General features: G+C 41.5%; 1 protein-coding gene across 4 annotated transcripts in view; it reads left to right on the forward strand.

Moving 5' to 3' along the window:
* Nucleotides 1-14,790, forward strand: part of arhgef28a (Rho guanine nucleotide exchange factor (GEF) 28a) — a 57,065-nt gene extending 42,275 nt beyond the window's left edge. For all 4 annotated transcript variants that reach the window (XM_033647321.2, XM_078162101.1, XM_078162100.1 and 1 more), the window contains 5 exons: nucleotides 986-1,209; nucleotides 1,968-2,015; nucleotides 2,718-3,236; nucleotides 5,586-5,871; nucleotides 12,018-14,790. In XM_033647321.2, the coding sequence (XP_033503212.2) occupies nucleotides 986-1,209; nucleotides 1,968-2,015; nucleotides 2,718-3,236; nucleotides 5,586-5,871; nucleotides 12,018-12,193 (1,253 nt within the window). In that variant the 3' untranslated portion in view covers nucleotides 12,194-14,790. The remainder of the gene's footprint in view (nucleotides 1-985; nucleotides 1,210-1,967; nucleotides 2,016-2,717; nucleotides 3,237-5,585; nucleotides 5,872-12,017) is intronic.
* Nucleotides 14,791-15,509: the final 719 nt, after the last annotated feature.

Below are 15,509 nucleotides of genomic sequence, written 5' to 3' on the forward strand. Positions count from 1 at the left end.
AATGTGTTATAAACCATTTATTAAATGTTTATGTGCTGCTTATAAATGCTAAATAGGGGGATATTAAGTGCCTAATCAATAAGTAGGCAAAACCAAACATTTTTCTGTTTCATAAAGAAATGCAGACTTTTTGGCAACATTATACTACAGAAACAAGGAACAAGGTAATTACACATGTAACAGGAAACATCTTATAGGCATGTGTATGTGTTCACAGTAGATTATTTCCCCAGTTTTTTATGCATTGTTTGAGTAATTATCTTGAGAAGAAAGTCAGTTTCTCAATACAGTTTATTTAATTGACAATTGCAGTCCAGTCGTTTTTGGTTTGAGGGTGTTTTAAAGAGATATTTATGGAAGAGTTAGTATCTCAAAACCTAATGAGAAACTTAGAATAATGACTTACTTGTCTCAAAATGTTGACTTAATATCTCAAAATAATAAAAACACTAAGTCAATATCTTGAGAAAGTTTCTTAGAATTTTGAGATAAGTAAGTAATTATTTTGAAAGATATTACTATAAGTCATTATTTTAAGATATTATTAGAATTTCTTTTTGTGATAAGTAAATCATTTTGAAAAAGTTTTTAGATATTAACTATTTTGAGAAAGATTGTAATTAAAATGACTTCCAGGACCTTTTTTTTTTATTATACTGGCAGAAATGGGATTCCATAGTATATTAATCCTGTGATATACATTTATCCCAGATTTTGCTCAGGTAGAATGTGACAACAAGGAGTCAATTTATATTTCAAATATTTTCATTATCTCTTCAGCAGTCTCTTGACAACATAAAATATTAAAGGGACAAGACCAGAAAATATAGTCATCCATTTTTATTACTAAACTGCCTCCAGTTTGTTTTGTCCCTCAGACCCCCTTGAGCCACAAAACATTGTGTCATGTTCATCCAACATAATTCTCAGTCTCATATTTTAATGAGCAGCTCACTTAGTATCACACTTGTTTTTGTTTTTCCAGTTGAACACCTGAAAACCACGCTGTCATCCAAGGCCTGTTCTCCACCGAGTCACAGCCCAGACTCTGACACAGACTCTGTGTTTCCTGTCAGCCCTGCTACACTTGTAGAGTCCCCCTCTGACTCTGAGGCCTCACCTGAAAACCCAGAAGCCAGTGAGGGAAGTTGGACCGAGGTCCTCCCAACTCTCTTGCAAAAAACAGACGTGAATGACATCGACTTCAAGGTACAGCACAGTTTCTGTTATATAAAATGTATCGAGCGCCCAGTGATTCTTGTATGACCTCATGATATAAATAAAGATTGTGAATTTAATAGGTGTTTTTCAGTTAAATATTGATGCAGCAATATGATGTAATGTGTTTCCCATTACTGTGCTTGTGATGGTGGAGGCATGGTGGTACTGCAGAGGTATTATGGGTCATTATAGCCTCTTACAGCCTGCATCTGAACCTCACCGCTTTCCATTTCTTCACAGATGTGTGGCTCAAAATTGCCAACAGTTGTTTTAATAATTCAGTACAGTCTATTAGAATTACATTTCAGTCTTAATGTGATGAATCATTGATAAGCTCATAATAAAGGAAGAAGTCCATTTGGTTCCCAAAGGTATTGCACTATTAAAAATGGATATGGAGACTTATTCCAATTACCGTGCCACAGTTATGCTATCGTTTGCAGCTTTTTGTGACCTGTGAGGTAAATGACTCTGATAAAAGGGAATCATTTCATTATAGACTGCCGTGTGTTAATTCAAACCTCAACTGTGTGGTTGCAACCTCAGGGGGGCGCAAATGTTGCACGAATGCATTTATGTGTTATGGCTATCCATTGGCTTGACATGAGAGGACTTCTTCCTGAGTAGATTGTAGAAGTATAACTCTGTATTTAGCAGAAAAATGTGGCATTTAAAATCCTCAAATTCATGCATGAAAAACACAGCATGTTAATCTTCATGTTGTGTGTGGTTTTGTCCTTTAACAGGTCGCTCAAAGTGTCCAAAGCCTGACTCAGTTACTCTACAGTCTGCAGGTGAGTGCATTTCTCAGTGTGCAACCACCAGCTACTTTTTCTCCTGCGCACAGCCCTCATCTATATTATTATCCAATCAGCAACTTAGTATCTCCTCTGTTCACACTGAGAACATCTACATGCTAGTGTCATGCTCGGCCAAGATAAAAGCTTTAAAATGCCTGCACACTCCAGCTTCAGGAAACAGAGAACTAACACTGCGCTGAGCTGTTTGAAGCCAAAGGGAGCGATCTACAGGAGTGAGAATCCTACTGATTGTTTTTCTGCTGAAAGACATACTAGTCTTTTGTTTCCCTACACACACACACACACACACACACACTGCTGTTTGGTATAAAATGTAAATTTGTGCAGAGAGAGCATGTGTGTATTTGCATGAGGGGATGTGTGTGCATACTCTTGCCCATCTGTGTGAGCTTGAGGTTTTGATTTCAATGCTATTTTCATATTCAAAGTTCCTGTGTATCCTGTCTTACATATGAACCTGAAAACCGCAGCTCTACCAGTGGCGGTGGGATCATTTCACCATGTTAAGAGATTCTGTTGCCTGAGCACATAAAAAGTCAGGGCACCCAGTAGAGCCCGATCATCATGTCCATCACATTTTGCCATTCAAATCACCTCAACAGTCACCTGTTGTGAAGATGCACATTTGGTTAAAGTGGTGGTTGGGCCATCTCTGTGTCTTTCCATGTGTGCCAGGCCGCCGTGACCATCCAGGACACCTGCTATGAGGTCCAGAGTCTCCTCCTGCAGGAGACTGGGCGCCCTTCCCCTCGCACCCAACGTCCGCACCTTCCAAGTATCCGGGGCAACACCCTTCAGGAACAGGAGAAGCAGCGTAACCTGGAGAAGCGGAAGGAGGAGGTTGCGGCGGCTCAGCGGCTCCAGGAGCAACTGCGCCAAGAGAGGGAGCGCTGGGAGAGAGAGTGCCAAGCCAGGGAGAGCCAGCAGGGGGAGCAGGAGAGTAGGCTGGAGGAGAGGGAGAGGCAGTGCCACCTGGAGATGGAGAGGCTGAGGCACGAGAGGGAAGAGCTGGATGAGCAGCTGGAGGAGTACCAGCAGAGCCTGGAGCGGCTCAGGGAGGGCCAGAGGAGTGTGGAGAGGGAGCGTGAGCGTCTGGAGAACCAGCAAAAGATGCTCCAGACCTGGAGACACAGCCGGCAGAGGAGTCTGCCCACTGTGATTCCTCACATGGTCATCCCTCTAGATGGGCAGCAGGTAGGGGGGGGCCGACACACAACTGACAACTGTTTCTTCAGTCTATGAATTTTAAAATAACCTCTGATGTTTAATCTGAGGCATTTATTGAGGGCTCAGTTCTGCTCCCGACCAAAGCTCTTGACCCTGACACGAGTGTGAGGTAGATATGCAATGTTTATGGAGTATTTCTTGGCTGAAGTCATTAATGAGAAGCTTTTCTCAGACAGCTATCAGCCTGAGTTACGCTGGTTCACTCATTTACGCACAGCAGCTCAATCCCGTCTTGATATACGACCTGCGATAATGAGAGCAATTTCAGCATCATTTGTCTTAGTGCTCTGGCAGCTCCACTCACCAATAAACATCTTAATGATTGATGATAATTAAACCGCTGCAAATAAAAGCTCCGACAAAATAATTAAAACCAGAGGCACGCAGCCCGAGAAACCAATCAATCGTGTCCGAAAGGACTTAAATTATCGACACTTTGTTTGAAAAGCACTACAGTGAAATGTCCCCCGCAGCTGGAAGGCATGGAGGATAAAGGGTGCACTGTTCTCCGTGCCCTTTAAGACTCAATGTACCTCACACAGACAAGCAGCAGTGGTGAAAGTAATATAGCACATACAACTATGCGAGCCTCTGCTGCTTTGTGCTGCTCAGTTCAGCAGGTGTGACTGTTGAAAAGGAGCACACAGAGAGCACTCGAATGGACGGACAAATGAGCAGACTCGTGTTACAATATTCCCTCGCTCCCTCATTAATTTACACGCCACCGTGGGCTTTTTACAGGCTGGATGCGATGAGGCTCTCCTGGCTTTTTGCGGACTTATTTATTTCCATTCATCTATTTTTGTCAGTGTGGAGGCTGCATTAACAGCAATGGTCTGACAAAGGCGTGCGGAGGCAGTGGAGGTCCTAATGTTCCCCTGCTAATGTTTTAGCCAGAGGCAGCAGTTCACAGGGTCAGAGACAGATCGAATGACTCTCGCACACACATACACAGAGGCACACACGCACACCCACTCTCAGGTCGTTTCTAATTAGCTGTGCTGCCTGCGCTCCACAGAGGAAAGAAGGCCATGTTGATGTGAAGATAGGACAAGAGAGAGGGGGGCGTTAGGAGAGGACAGGGGGAGGGAGCTGCAGCAGTGACACTTTTTAACCATACATTAAAGGGTCAGTTCACCCAAATGACTCAACATTTTTTTCACTTAAAGGTTAGTGTATAAGATTTAAGAGGATATTTTGGCAGAAATGGAATATAATAGAATAAGTATGTTTTCTTTAGTGTATAATCACCCGAAACTAAGAATTGTTGTGTTTTAGTTATCTCAGAATGAATCGTCTATATTTACATAGAGAGCTGGTGCTTGTCCATAAAGTCTGCTATGTTGCACCCCCATGTTTCTACAGTAGCCCAGAACTGACAAAAAAACAAACACTGACTCTATATAGGGCCATTCGCGTTTATGTACCGGCCACAGTGATTAGCAGCCCCTCTGCGACAAGTAGCATTAGAAACATTGAGTTTTTAACGTGAAACTGCTTCACTCAGTGTTTTAACTGGTTTAAATCACGGGGACCATTTGTTTTGGAGAGGAAGAGACCTCTTGCAGATCATTTGGCTTACGATTAAAAGCTCCTTACGTCTGGATCTTAGATTATCAGAGAAAAAAAGTGAGCACACAATCAGCAGGTGCTGGGCTAGCATCCCATGTTCAAAGAGCCGAAGAGCGTCGGTGAAACAGTTTTTATTGTAAAAGTGCTTTAATCAGTGTTTTTACTGGTTTAAGTCACCTGGTCAGTTCGTTTTGAAGAGGAGGAGACCTCTGTGGATAATTTGGCTCCTAGTCAAAACCACCTGAACGATGAACACAAAAGGAATTCTAAGCAGGAAGAGTTTCAGCTGGTTGCAATCTGCAGTCCTCATCACTAGATTATACATACTGTTCCTTTAACTCTAGTTGTCCATTCACTTCTATTGTATTGGTTTGGAGGCTGAAATCTCACAGAGCAACATGTCAAAACCTGGACAAATAAAACCAGAAGTTTCTATATATATTTTATCTATCTATTATACTAGATACCACTAGAGGTAAATGAGAAAATAGATTCGGGATCTTTTTAAGTACAGTCTTAGACAAAACTGATCTAAAACCCTACTAAAAGAGCACTTTCATAAATTTTGCACGGTAATTTGAATTTTCTGATTCATCATGTAAATGCAATCATTCATCAACGTCCATTCTTGCTTTAGAAGTTGTCATCTGGTCTTCATCTTAATGTCTGCTCACAGTGGTCTTTATGTCTGTCTCAGCTCTGTAGCTGAACATGACCATGATCTTTGCTCTCTCCCTCCCCCAGGACTCGACATCTAGTCAGTCCAGAGAGCACGCCGGCAATGGCTCTATGTTTGTAAACGAGGCTGCGTTCGCCAGCACCAGCGTCAACAACCGCCACGTCCACCACAAAAGAAATGACCCCAGCGCGCACAATTGTCTGAACACCCTGCTGGCAAGATCCAACAGCAGACAGCCCCCCATCGCTAAGACTCCTCACGGTCCACACTCAGACTCCCAGGGGTGGATGATGGGGACAGAGTACCTCTACAGCCCTGCAGGAAGGCTTGAGCTGCAGCATACACCTAATGGTAAGAAGTTAATGTTTTATCATCTGTGATAGGGGGGAGTTTAAAACAAAACACAAATTGAATGGCTTTTGTTGTCGCCTGGCACTGTTATACATGCTGTGTGGGATGATTTTATCTATGTGTTGGCCTGTCTGGTGTGTGGACTCAGGCTCTATCTAACAATTATTCTCATTATCACTTTTGCTAATTATTTTCTCGCTAAGTTGCTCTGTTACAATTTGTTGAAGCCCAAGGTGACATCCTTAGACACCTAGTTTCCACCAGTACTGTCAGTTCCACCAATACTGTCTCCCAAACTTTTCAGCTTTTGACTCCTTAAATAAAGCAGCGTCCCCCTGCACACACAGGTGTAACATTAAGCTTTGACCTCTGAATTTTTATCTGATCTGAATACATTTTTTAGGCACCAAGAGATGAAACTATAAGATACTTCACACAAGAGCAAAGATTGAAAGTAAGAATTTAAATCCGTGTAGCAGAAGTTTTCTATTACAGTAAGTATTTTGGGAACCCCTTAAATTTAAAGGGGCAGTTCATCCCAAGATTCAAAAATATATATTTCTCCTCTTACCTGTAGTGCTATTAATCACTCTATATTGTTTTGGTGTGAGTTGCCAAGTGTTGCAGATATTGGCCGTAGAGATGTTCCAATATAATGGAACTACATGGCACTCAGAGTGCCAAAAATACCTTTGAAAAAATCAACAGCAATCTCTTTGTGCAGATATAATTTGGTATAAAGAAAATAGTTCCTACATGAAACTGCTCACAACAAGGTCTGTGGATTATCTTGAGTAACCGAGTCATGATTTGTAGAAAAAGACATTGCTGTTGAGTTTTTCAAATGTGTTTTGGCGCGTTGAGCACCACAAGCTGAGTGCCATCTAGTTCCATTATACTGGAAAGAAGGCAGACATCTACACAACCAATATTTCCAACACTTGAAAACTCATACCTGAACTGTCCCTGAAACCTGTGAGCCATTTAAGCGGTCTCCACCCTGGGTTTGGAAACACTGAAATAAATACAAAAATGCAAATCATCACATAAGAGGTTGGAACTAGAAAAAAATACCTAAACGATAATCAAGATTATTAATTATTAATCAGTTATTTAACTAATTGTTGTAGCTCTAGTGACACAATCACTTTTAGAGCAACAAAAAACTAAATGAGCAGATTAGATTTTTGAGCATATAACTATAATAATTTCCATATTAATGAGGAAAAACTGATTTTTTTTTCTCCAAGCTTTTTTTTTTGCACTCAGGTACCATCTGTGAATGGACATAATGTAGTGTGGAAAAATGCACTAATGAATGCATCAAGTATCTCAATTACTAATTTCCATTAGTGGTTATGTTTAATATCCTGTATCATAGTGCTAATGGTGTGACATTACACAGCTCAAGTGCCTCTCGTAGTGGACAGCAGTGAACGGTTATCACAGTGTCTCTGCTGCTTAGCTTAAATGAGAAATCTGCTTCCTGTGAGAATGTAAACAATCCCTGCGCCTGCACTGGTTTCACCCATGTACGTGAGAGTGTACTGTACACACACACACACACACACACACACACACTCACTCTCTGCTCTCAAGGCTCTATCCCTGGTGAGGCCTTGTCTGTCCTTCCTCTCAGTTAATCAGTGTCTCCTGACAAAGAAACCACCCCCACCTTTCCACCACTACCACCTCCACCTGCACCAGCAGCGAGCCGGGGGCCCCTGCCTGCCAAAGGAAAAGAAAAATCAATGGTTCCTCTATCCATCGACTGGCAGGACAGACAACAGCATGTGAATCACAGTTCACAGGCGATGGCGGACTGATTGGGACATCGATCTAAAAAAATCTTCACAAAACTCATTACAGCATGACTTGTCATCGCATCAGGAGAAGGGGGGAGGTGCGAGGTGGGGAGTGAGAAATGCAGACACATATTAATCTGGGTTTCACTCGCGAGGTGTCAGCTACATTCTCACGCTTGCCCGTCCCCATTCCTAATCCATTCAGCTCATTCTAATATTCGCAGCAGGCGGGGAGAAAATTACAGGTTACACGTGTCTTGTTCCTCAGCCATGTAAAAAATGGGGTCAGCGTTAAGTGCAGCTGATGCAGAGTTTCTGGTATTGTTTACCAGCCACAGCAGGCGGCACAGTCACGTCCTCATTGATCAGCTTATTAACCTTTCCTCGTTATTGAGCGCACACAAGCCCCGGTGAAGCCTGAGTCACTTGTTAACAAGCCTGGGGTGTATACTTGGCTGCAGTCCGCAACGCAGGGTGCATTCCACCTACCCACAATGCATTCCTCAGTGGATCCCATGAGGGCCTGCCATGAAATACTCGTAGACTCTGAATAATATTGCCCAATCATCACATAATTCCCCATTAGATTTATATTTCTGTAAGGAGTCATTTTCGTATTTTTATGCGCTATCTCAGATTTGAATACCTCCTCATAGTGGATCACATGCTGCCTGGTCTGTGGAGGAACCTGGTATCTCTTCATCTTGTGAAAAGAAAAGGAATCTCTTTTAAATGCAAATTACCCATTGTGTCATCAGTCACACAGAAACACGATCTCACTTCTCATCCTCACCTGAGCATTTCTTCTCATGCACACACACACAAATACACACCCTTTCTCACTCAGTGGATTTCCATAATTTGTTCCCACACAATGTAATCTCGGGGAACCAGTTGGATGGAATGACGAGCCGAGTCAGGTTTTTGTTGCTCACCTTTTCATACAGAAGATGAGAGCATCATGAGTTGGACAAAGATGAAAAGAGAGATGAAACTGGTCCTCTTTACAGTAAGTAGATTAATTCACACCTTGTATCATATGCAGCATAGTGCACAAACCTGATTGGTGACTTTCTAACCAAGTATCGGGCTGCACAGTAATGGTTAAATAAATGATACTAATGATTCTTAAGATTAATATTGAGATCACAACTAGGACATAAAATAAAATAGTCCCACCAGAGCAGAAAATTCTCTTTGTCTTGACTAATAGACAATAAACAGAGTAAAAACAATAAAAATGAAATAAATAATGAGCAATACACACACACCCCACCCCCACAGACACTGTTCACTGACAGTGCAAGCATGGAGGGTGAAGAAAGTGTTAGCTTGGAAGATCTGAGCTTGGAGGTGAAGATTAAATCTTTATTTAACAAGGTGAAGACACACTGAGAGTCACTATAATAAAATACTACATTTGTTTGTACTGTACAAACACAGTTATAGATCCATAGTCAGCGTACCACCTGCAGTAGTTGGCAGCTTGCTCCCAGTTTGGAGAGGTACACAGCAGTACCAGGGCACAGGAGCTATGTGATGTAGCCTACTGCTGTGGGCGCCAAATAAGTTTGGTTCTGAAAGTCGCACAATAACACAAACAAACTTACTTAATTATCAAATGTTCTGTAGCACATGGTCTAAAGTGTGTGGTCTAAGTGCATTTAGGGCGTGTCCAAATCCACTTTTGCTAGTGAAATAGTGCGTAAGCTGGTCGCAAAGTAAACCGCAAAAGGCAAAGAAGTTGTATTTAGTTAATTATTAATCATAAGTGTGTTTTGGGTGTAACATATAAATTCAACTAATCAGAGTGTCATCTCCCATTCCTTGTAAAATTCAGGTGGACCTGCACATGGCACACTGCTATTGCCATGGCAGATTCAGCAAATTGGAGAAGCAAGTGATTTTATAACAATACAGTCAGAGCAATAATGTCACTGCAGCAAATATCATGGGACATTCAAGCATCAAAACTAAGAACTGTAGTTATAAACGTGACAGAGGAAACACAACTGAACTTTAAGCTTCTGAAATAATCAATGCACAATGTTAATGTGCACATTGTCTCTCTTAATGGAGGTTGGAAAGCAGCTCTGCGGCTCTGCTCTGCTCTCTGCTACGTTCACATTTTAGAGAATGTAATTAATATTTTCTATATTTATAATGTATAATTTCACCCACCTGCAACCTCTTTGTGGGCCCGTCTTTCTATCTGTATAATGTGCTCTTTAAAAAGCAGGAAAATACTGCGGCATTCTGACTTTAGACTCGTTTTGTTGTTGGTTAATGGAGCAGTCGCTTTCTGCTTCCTCAGAATAGCAATACGCCAACAATGCACCTGATCACACCTCATTTTAAGACCTACACACCCTTGCGTGCACAGATGTGCGCAAGTGCATTTTCCACTTAGGCAGCATGAGCACTGGCCATAAAAATGACAACTGCATCATTCTGAAACTAGCAATAGCAGTTGCACTGCGCTGTGCGCCGCTTTGCACCCGGTGTAAGATAGGGTCCCTTGTGTTCTGCAGGTTAAAATTACTATTTCTTTAAAAGGAGTTTGGTGGCTGTGGACAAGAGCAGCAGAAAAAAAAAATATTCCAGCCTCCTAAAAAAAGGAACACCTAAAAAAATTAGATCAGTTAACCCGAACACTATATTTAGATTATTTTTATGCTTCAATTTGTCATCATACACCCCTTTGTGGTGGGGAACTGAAGCTGATATATCACCCTCTTCAAAGCCACAAGACTCCATTGACAGAAATATTAATTTCACCTTAGAGGGCTGCCTTGATTGTTTAGTTTGTTTGTGTTATTGTGTGACTTCGGAATTGAACTAACGTGTGTCCAGAGCAGTATATGGGATCATGTAGCAACATCATCATGCAGAAACCTGTGTCAGGTCACATGGGGGAAAAGGTTTTAGAAGGGCTTGGGAAAAAAAGCATTTTGATGCTAAAAAGATACATTCTTCAAACAAAAATTTGGAAAGCTACAAAATTATATAAAAACATTTAAAAAAAATTGAGCTGCCCTTAAGTGAATTAAAGGATGTGGATATGTTAGTGCTGTTTGTAAATTATATTGGCACAAAGAATCCACAGCCCTAACCCTTGTTTATCTTTTTATTTACCAGATTTGTTCTATAGCATTGTCCACAAAGCTTTAACCCAGATTTAGAGTGGTGGTGTTTTCCTGTATACAGCAGTATTTTACATAGCATCTAATTATGTTGGCAAACCACAATTTTGCATGTTGTTCTAACGACCCTTGCCAACTGTTCTGTTTGCCACAGTTGGGTTACCATACTGGACTGAGATTTTCTCCAAACGCTCTGCTGCTCTTGACAAATTCATTTATTTTTTTCTGTTGCTTTCTTTAAATAGCAGGCATTTGCTGTCTGTGTTGTCACATATTAATAATGCTAAAATGGTATCACTTCATGGATAAAGATTGAGTGGTTTTATCATCTGGCTGCACACTGATGTCTCATCTATCAGGGGCCGGGCCTATATGGTGGCTAACAGAGCTACTCTAACAGACTTTTATATAATTAATCAAACAGACACTTTCCTACAGGGACACAATGAGGCAATTTATAGTTCACGCCATCTGTTACCATGACAGCACACCTGCCCTAATGCTAGACAGCACCCACCATGCACACAAATGTAAGAGAACACACATTCTCAACTAGATGTCACCCGCAAAAACACATTCTCTTTCAGATCACTTTTAATTGAATAATAATGCGATTGATCCTTGAAGGGAGCGGCCCTGAAGCTGGGGATGCAATATGTTGCTCAAAAACACTTCAGCAGGCCACATGTCTGCCGACTCAAGGGTTTAAATCCTTGTTATCCGGTTCAAGGCTGCTCTGGCTAACATATGTGCTCATCCTTCCTCGTTTCCGGCCCCTGTTTCCTCATCTCTTCTTGTTAACCGTCAAGAGTGAGGAGGCGGGTGTCATCGAATCCCGACCATGACGATGGATTATGTTGACGAAGATAATGATAAAAGTGACACCTCTAAGTAGAAGGGGGGATGATGGATAGCTTGAAAGTCTTTTTGTTTTCATTCCCTGTGCCATGCACCGGTGCAGGAAGGAGCAGCAGTCTGAGCTGCAGCAGCTGTGGTTGATCTATGTGCATTTAGTGATTAGATGAGTGGGCTGAACAATTAGACTGAGCTCATTAAACAAGTGGCTACATGTCCCATCCTGGTGATTATGTATGAGTGGTTAGTGAATGATTGATTTGACCAGAGTATTATCAGTATCAGTAACTGCATTTCTTCTACACAGAGTGTGATAGTAGTGTTTTTTCTTGTGCTCACTCAGATCTCAACAGTCACAGCTATATCGGGGAGACCTGGTCGTCAACAGCAAGCGGAGCTGACCCGTATCCAGCACTCCCTCATCCTGGTGACCCTCAGTTGGACCTCAGTGCACTTGTTTCCTTGGAGACTGACAGCGACGGGGAGGAGGGCAGTGAGGAAACCATTGTGTATCTCTGAATATTGATACATTTCAGACTGAACAGCCAACCCAGCACTTGGAAAAGGATAAAGACATTCATGAAGCATCAGGATCGGCTCCAGGGTGGCTTCAGAAAAACATTTCTCTCATGCTTTTTTTTTTTTTTTTTCTTATTTGAAAGATTATTTTTGTGGTCTTTTTCAAAGTTACTGGATACACAGAGAGAGAAACAGATAAATAAGGTTGTTTCAATCTCACATGTGTCATGCACCTTAGCTCGGGGCACCACTGGGTGTTCAATGTCTCTTTATTTTCAATTTTTTTTGTGTGTGTCTTTATTGACTGGGTCCCTGCAGCTACACTTTTTCCCCCCTTCTCTGCCTCTTACTGTCCCTCCCTCACTGCCTTGCTTTCTCAGGTCTTTCTCACATCTTGTCCCTCGAGCACCATATTTATTAAATTTACTACAAAAGAGGAGAAAAAGCGTATACCAAATATAAGCAAAACATCAGGCTGCATCTCTCTAGCGGGTGATTGTCTTGCCATGGAGCAAACTGCCCCTCTTTCATTTATCAGACAGGCTTTGTTTATGTTCAAGTCGTGCATAACGTGAGGCACAGAACATTAGGATTGAGAGATGAGGTGCGACAACGTCAGTCCCACGTTTTCCAGACCCACGCTGCCTGTATCATTTATTTTGTTTTATCTGAAGCATGTTTTTCTTGTTTAGAGAAATAACCGCAGGTGTGGTTTTAAGAGAGATGCTGCAGCTGTGCTAATATGTCAGTTTTATCAGAGTGTAGACATTCAGCTGCAAAAGCCAGAGAAAGCAAGTTTTGAACCATTCCTGTAAAAGTGAAAGATTTTTTTGTGGTGCAGGAGGATGGACAGAAGGAAAACATGTTGGGTCAAACCATTTTAAGCACTGATATTATTGTACAACAGTTCTCATCACAAATTTCTGACAACATTTGTCACTTTTAGCCACACTAGTAGCATGGCTCTAGGGACAGTAATGCTGCTCGGTCAATCCACCACTTTGGTCCATAGCCATGAAATTTTGTGCAGACATTCATGGTCCCCAGATGACAAATGATTTTAGTGATTCCATTAATTTTCCTATAGCGCCAGGATATGTTTGCATTTGTGGGTTTTAATGAAATGTTTCACCACCTACTGGATGGATTGTCATGACGTCTGGTCAGTCATGTCTCCCTCAGGATAAATTATAATACTTTAGTGATCTGAAAACTTCCATTTAGCGCCATCTTCAGGACAAACTTTTAACTTGTTCAATAAGTTGGTTCATTATCAAATACCAAAAAAAAAAGATTACATTCCCATTAGGTCTGTAAGGTATCAAGGTAGGAGCAAAGTACTACAGAAATTTCTCCAGTCAAACGATACCTGCATCCGATCAGCAAACATTCTGTTACTGCCATCTCCGTAGCCGCTCTCATGCCCGGCAAACATTCAGTTTAACATCTGACCCCATTAGCACATGCTAACACAGCAGCAGTGGCTTACAACCAACAGGGAGCCGTTAAACTGTCCCAACAAACACACGCTGACATTGAAACGGCTCAACACTGTTGTTAAATCGGTTAATGGCATGAGGTAACATTAGCCGTGTGATGCTAACAGTTAGCCCTGTCACTGTAGATGTTTAGCTGGTGACTGACATGGCAGCTACAACCAACAAGCTTTAACAGTCTGTGGTGTGGGGAGTTGGCAGTTCAGCGTGCCCAGATGCCAAAAAAAACATTCAAAAGTATGGCCGTACTACACATTATGGGAATTAAATGAAGTACTCTATTGTTATTGGTATCACTTTGGGGGTACTGGTATTGGCAATGGTCACAAAATGTTTTAAACAATACCTAGTTCTAATTCCCATCAGCCTCAGCTCTACTTTGTGTTAAGTGCTAATGAGCAAGTGTCAGCATGCTAAAACCCTAAAGTAACATGGTGATCATGGTAAATCACACCTGCTACACATTAGCATGATTGCATTGCAATTGCATGTTAGCATACTGACTTTAGCATTTAGCTCAAAGCACCACTGTGCCTTAGTCTGCCTCACACCTGAACCCTTAGTGTGTTGTTATTTTTTATTTCATTTATGTCATTACTTTATAAAAAACCCATCTTTACTTTATACAGGCTGTAAAGAATGGAAGATGTTGACCTAAAGTTATCACTGCAAGCACCCAGAACAATAAGTTTCCTTATTGATACTGTCATGCGGAATGCTAAACTATTACACTTGAATATTCATGTAGTATATTTACATATTATCTCTCATGGGCATTTTTATGTGTAAAGAGCTCCCTGTGCCAATGCTTTAGGTGTCTCTTGATGTTTTTGTTTTACAGACGCTATAAAAATTGAATTGCTTTGATTACTGTTGTAGTTTCTCAATGGGACAATAAGGCAGAGGCAGTATTTTGATGTGATTTTAGCACCATGTATATATGTTTGTGCTTTTATTTATTTATTACAGTACAAAGGAGTTTTACAGCGCTTTGTGAAGGGTTGTGTTGTATATAGTAGTGTACCTGTGTGAACAGATGTGTTCGTTCGTTCGTGTTGTGTGCTCAGACATGGCCGTATTGATAAAACAACTTTTATTCAACTTGAAACAGTGCTTTGTTGTTCTTTAGGCTATGAAATGGGGCTCGGCAAAGGTGTCAGTACAATAACAGCAAACTGGTTGAAACACAAACTCAGTGCTCAGCTTGGGTACAAGCATCATTTCAGTTTTATGGCCCTGGTTTGAATGTGAGGCGTCTCCAACAGTGTCAGCAGATGTGTTCAGTTGCCAGCAGTGGCAGGTGGCAGACCAGGTGCATGAATGTCAATGATTTCCTGTTTGACTGCACCTCTGAATTACAATCACAAAAACCACATCAGTATCAGATGAACGCGATATTGTTTTGCTGCGGCAAACAACCTCGTCAAGAAACTTCCGGGTCATTAAATTCTTTGAACAGACTTTTAAAGGTAGAAAGATCCCCACCAATCACAGCCTGTCTCTGAAGTAAAGGCTAAAAATAAAAACAGAGATGCCTCAATTTGAGCTTCCTGGCTTTCCCTGACAGCAGTAATGTATTTCATATGCTCCACCTGTGTCTCTTCCTCTTTCCCTTTTAGACAGAAGAGCAGATGCCTGAGATCAACAGGGTCCCTGCTGTACCCCCAGTATGCGCCTTATTATTTCACAGAGGTGCTGCATACAAACGCCCACTCCATTCCTTGTCAGCCTCAATCTTCAATCCTTTTTCTGGCTTATTAAATGTGGCTTTATGAAATGTCATTTGCAGGAAAATCCAGTGTAATTCATGCTTTAATTAC

Source organism: Epinephelus lanceolatus, chromosome 19 (genome assembly GCF_041903045.1).
Source record: "Epinephelus lanceolatus isolate andai-2023 chromosome 19, ASM4190304v1, whole genome shotgun sequence".
Taxonomy (NCBI): domain Eukaryota; kingdom Metazoa; phylum Chordata; class Actinopteri; order Perciformes; family Serranidae; genus Epinephelus; species Epinephelus lanceolatus.